General features: G+C 41.2%; 1 protein-coding gene across 1 annotated transcript; it reads left to right on the forward strand.

The window, feature by feature from the left end:
• The first annotated feature begins 1,291 nt into the window (after positions 1 to 1,291).
• LOC122033918 (60S acidic ribosomal protein P0-like) lies at positions 1,292 to 4,437 on the forward strand. The gene is made up of 4 exons (XM_042593067.1): positions 1,292 to 1,546; positions 1,640 to 1,708; positions 4,197 to 4,313; positions 4,429 to 4,437. Exons 1-4 carry the CDS (start codon positions 1,292 to 1,294, stop codon positions 4,435 to 4,437), a joined length of 450 nt encoding a protein of 149 aa, XP_042449001.1.
• Positions 4,438 to 4,980: the final 543 nt, after the last annotated feature.

Genomic DNA, 4,980 nt, shown 5'->3' on the forward strand with positions numbered 1-4,980 from the left:
AGAGACGAGGTCGAGACGGCGCACCTATGATCCCTACCTAGCGCCTCCAATCGCCTTCGCCTCTTCCAGATCGACCTCCTTGATCCGGACTCCATCCTCGCAGCCATCCGCGGCGTCTCCGGGGTGTTCCACCTCGCCTCGCCTTGCATCATCACTCGCGTCCAGGATCCCCAGGTCCGTATTTTCCCTTCCAGATCTCCTCCTCCCTATTCTAACCTCATTTCCTTTCTGATCAGAGGGAACTACTAGATCCAGCGGTGACGGGGACTCTCAATGTTCTCCACGCGACCAAGAAGAGCGGAGTGCGCCGGGTGGTCATCACATCGTTGATCTCTGCCATCACTACAACAAAAACCCTCATAGACATCAGTGGAACAACAACGGTTTTAAGCAAAAACCGATGTCTTTGAGTATTTTACACCGGTTTTTCCAAAAATCTGTGTCTATGAGCACAGATTTTCGCTCATAGACATCGGGTTTTTTAGCCGATGTCTATGAGCACCTTTTTTGCATTAATAGACATCGATTTTAACCGCGGTTTTTAAAACCGGTGTCTATGAACCAAAATTTTGGCGGACTTTCGTAACGCCCTTTCTTTTGGGCTTCTCCTCACCCACAATAAATCGAAACCCTAATCCTCTGCATCCTCCTTTTAGGAGATACCATTTGTAAGACGAGCAATGGATCTCTTGACGGCGATGTGGACGGCGGCCGTCATCGGCGCTATCGCGGTCTACTGGATCATGTGGGTGATGGGCTCAGCGGAAGTGAAAGGCAAGTGGGCAGTGAACCTTAAGATGAGATTGATCATGCAGGATAAGGTGCAGGACAAGTACAAGCAGTACTTGTCCTTCTTTCTCCCTCCAAGGAGGGCATTGCCGCCGCGCCCGACGATGATAACGTCCCTGCCTTCATCGACACCTTCTACAACCTCGTCACAGACATCTACGAGTGGGGATGGGGGCAGTCCTTCCACTTCTCGCACTCACTTCCCGATCGCTCCCACCGGGAAGCCACACGCATCTACGAGGAGCTCGCCGCTGATCTGAGAGATGGGGATCTCCTCTCTCAGATCCCCATCCGAGGTCGCTCGCTCCTCCTTCCCTTCACTATGACCGGCAAAAGGATGGTCGCCCCATTTCTCTTGTTGCTAATCGCGTCCTGCTAATCTCTCTTGCTGCTAATCGACTCCGGGGTGAATCGCAGCGCAAAGGGCGGCTCGGACTCTTTGTCCCTCCATCTCTGTCCTTTCTCCGTCTCCCATTGCGTCGCCCGGAGCTAGATCGAGATGATGGTGAAGCTCTCGAAAGCGGAGAAGAAGGTCCGCTACGACAAGAAGCTGTGCTTGCTTCTGGACGAGTACGGGAAGGTCCTAATCACCGCCGCCGACAATGTTGGGTCCAACCAGCTCCAAAGCATCCGCAGGGGCCTCTGCGGCGACTCCGTCATCCTCATGGGCAAGAACACCCTCATCCGCCGCTGCATCCGCTTCCACACCGAGAAGACCGGCAACAAGGACTTCCTCAACCTCCTCCCCCTTCTCGTCGTACGCACTCTTCGCCATTTCCCATTTCCTCATCTTTAGTTCCTTCATGAATCGATCATTTAGCTATTTAGTAATTATCCTTGACTGATTCAGGGGAATGTGGGATTGATATTCACAAAGGGCGATCTTAAGGAAGTTAGCGAGGAGGTTGCCAAGTACAAGGTGTTGAATATAATAAATGTGATTTTTTGATGTTGGTTATCACGATTATCATAGTTTTCTGTCGAGTGATCAATATTTTTGGTGTTTTCCATTTGCAAGTTCGTAGACAACTTTTTTGCTAGATTGTATAAACCTTTTCCACTCCGTAGTATCTTTAGTTCAGTACCCCATGTGTACATTTGAATTCCTTCACCAAAGGGGCCAGATATGAAACACTGAATCTATGTTGCTTGATCATCTATCTGTTAATGTGTTTTTAATGCTATTTTATGTTGGATATTACAATGATCAGAGTTTTGGGTCAAGTGATCAATATTTGTTGGTTGAGGTTTTCCATTTTGCAAGTTCTTAGATAACTTGTTTGTTATATTGTATAAACCTTTTCCACTCTGTATTACTTCCTGCACCAAAGAGACCAGATATGAAACACTGAAACTAAATCAACGATTAAAGGTGATTAATCATCTCTAGTTTAAGCCATTTTGTTCTCCAAAGAAAGTATCTTTCTTCTAGTGCTCTGTCAAGCAAATGAAACATTTAATAAGAGTGTTGATGCAGGCATTGATAATGAGAAGGCAGTCAAGCTTTATGAAGTTCCACTCGTGAAATTCTTGGAGCAGAAATAGCTTTGTCATTTGGGTGGTACGTTCCTTAACTCGAAAATAGCTTATTCTGAATCGGACATGCTAAGATCAATGATATGACTACCGTGTCTCTATACTGTTTAATTGCTTTTATACTACATGCATTATTGATTATGGCAGGGTCAAGTATAGTAAAGATATCCTAAGTTACTTGGAGGATCTGTGGCTGAACGATGAATGCCAATATAATGGTTCTATGCTGGATGTCTTTCTTGTTACTGATCAATGATCCCTCTCTTCCTGAGCTTTGTCTTAACTAATGTTAATGCCTGTTTACACTTACGTGTGGTTGAACATTTGCAGGCTGCATCTTGTTTTTTCTTCTCCAAGGCATCTAATGATTTCTGGAGTATGCATTATTATTATGGAAATCTTATATCTAATGGATTTTTCCCTTTTGGGTTTTGTGATTTGTTCTTCAATTTTGGGATTCGGTATGCTTCCTCTTCTCTCTTGTTATAATATATTCCATTTTGACATTGCATGTAGTGTCATGAGTTGCTGCTTCTGTAGTGATTAGAAACTGGACAAGGTCTTGATGATCCATGGTCCAATAGGTTGGTGGGTTATATACAAGGCTATCCTTGTATTGTTTACAGTATTCATATGGATTTTCTCTTTTGTGCTTTAAGTTGGTTGGCAGAGAATGCACACTTGTTTCGGGCTGTATTTATAATGATCTGACTTGTGTAATGTGAATCATATATGTTCAAAGATATACATGATCAAGAACAATGAATCAAGCTACTTAGCAATGTCGTGATTGTGTTCCAGCACCATAGTCATAGGCACAATATAACATTTGTATTTTCCAAGGTACTTAGGCAATGAATTTAGCTGTGTATTTTGATAAATATTTTTCTTTGTTAAATTATTTAGCACCCAGAGCAACATAGTTGTTTCTTATATCATTTGTGTATAGTCATCATGAAAAATGAAAATCTGATATTTGTTCAGGATCAAGAATAGTACAATTTAATTTAACACATTTCATGTCTGATATTTGATGGTATTTGGACATACAAAGGAAAGAGGGCAACCAACTTATAGCCATAGCTTTGAGGGTCATGAATTACTAATGATGTGTTTATCCTCGTGTTTGCATATCCTTTACTCAACATTCACATGTTCCATTGTACCTAGACCATTCTGGGATATTTCACTAGGATGTCCTGATTAATATGGTTGGTGTGTATAGTTTTGCTTTAATCTGGTTACACTCCTTGAGAAACTTAAGAGGATGTGTTCTTTCTCTTCTTATAACCAGCACTTGATGGCACTTGATGTCAACTAGTGGTAACAAGCACCTTACACTTCTTATTTGATAGCAAAAGGTGAAACCGTCACCTTGGCAACCCCAACAGGGTGACCCTCCACTATTTGGAAAAGAGGTAAATCACGGCACATGCAAGGAGGGGTTGAGGTAATCAGTGGGGCATTTCACACCCATTAGGAATTGACCTCAAGCCTGTTGGCAACAACACCCTTGCATGAACCAATTGCGTCAACCCGTGGGGGCACCTTACTCTTCTTCTTGATTAGAGAGTAAGTTGCAAGGACTGGAACGAGATTAAAGAAAACATTATGAATGTAACAATGATTTAATTGATTTGAATTTACTAGTGATATAACCTTTTACGTAGCTCAATGAAAGACCAGCTAAGCTGACCCCAATAATTAGGACAAATAAGGCTTGATGATGATGATAACATTGAAGGTTACTTATCATTCTGGTGTCATGCTGGCATGCTCAGTACACATAGTTGACATGTATGAAGTTAAACAGCCAATCCTGCTCTGTCTCTCTTGTTTCTTTGATCATGATCATGTTAAATTATGATTAGGTATTTTTGAAGCAACTTCACTTGGGAGATTTAGAAGAGGTCCTCAAGATTCTCAGCCAGGATCAGAGGGAGAACTTCAAGAAAATATTCAGATGTCTCCACTTCCAAGCTGATGATGTATGTTAATCCTTATTTAATCTGTTATGGGCATTCGTTTTTTTTTTTAAACAAACATCTATATAGTTAACTCATTCATGTTTTGCCTTGTAAATGATAAGTCTATTTGTTGCAGGATATTTAACATCCTTTATCGTATATCACATATTAATGACAAGACAAGCAATTTCTCAATTTCTGGGTAAAAAATTGTTATTGCTATCCTTAAATAGAAATGTTAAAAACAAATTGGAAAAATGAGTGCTCCTCCACCATTAATGATTTTTCTTGTGTGGTGGAATTTTTTCAGTAGGAGGATGTAGACACACTTGTGCTTGGGCCTTACACTTTCTCAATGTAATATGCCCAACTGAATAGCTAATCTGTCTTGTTTTCTAGTTAAGTGAGAAGTTCTTTTCCTGATTTCTTTCTTCTCGTTAGGAGAAATATCAGAATAGTTCTAGGATGAATTGATATTATGTTTAAGAATACAAGGTACTGTTTGATGTGCCCTTGGACACCAATTTGGATAGCTATTGGGATAATCGTTGAAAAACCACAATGATGAATGTTGTGTGTTTTGGTCAAAATGGATGTCTCAAAGAAATAAGGTAAATCAGAATGATTTGTCTTAAACATTCAAATTAATGGCATCATCTATTATGGTCTTGTTGTGATGTATATGGTT

The sequence above is a fragment of the Zingiber officinale genome, chromosome 11B, assembly GCF_018446385.1.
Source record: "Zingiber officinale cultivar Zhangliang chromosome 11B, Zo_v1.1, whole genome shotgun sequence".
Lineage (NCBI taxonomy): Eukaryota > Viridiplantae > Streptophyta > Magnoliopsida > Zingiberales > Zingiberaceae > Zingiber > Zingiber officinale.

Bases quoted from the DNA above. Each gene is read 5' to 3' on its own strand.
- LOC122033918 (XM_042593067.1), top strand. From the start codon at position 1,292: ATGGTGAAGCTCTCGAAAGCGGAGAAGAAGGTCCGCTACGACAAGAAG. The intron at 1,547-1,639 runs GTACGCACTCTT...TGACTGATTCAG, and splicing joins ACCTCCTCCCCCTTCTCGTC to GGGAATGTGGGATTGATATT. The intron at 1,709-4,196 runs GTGTTGAATATA...AATTATGATTAG, and splicing joins AGGAGGTTGCCAAGTACAAG to GTATTTTTGAAGCAACTTCA.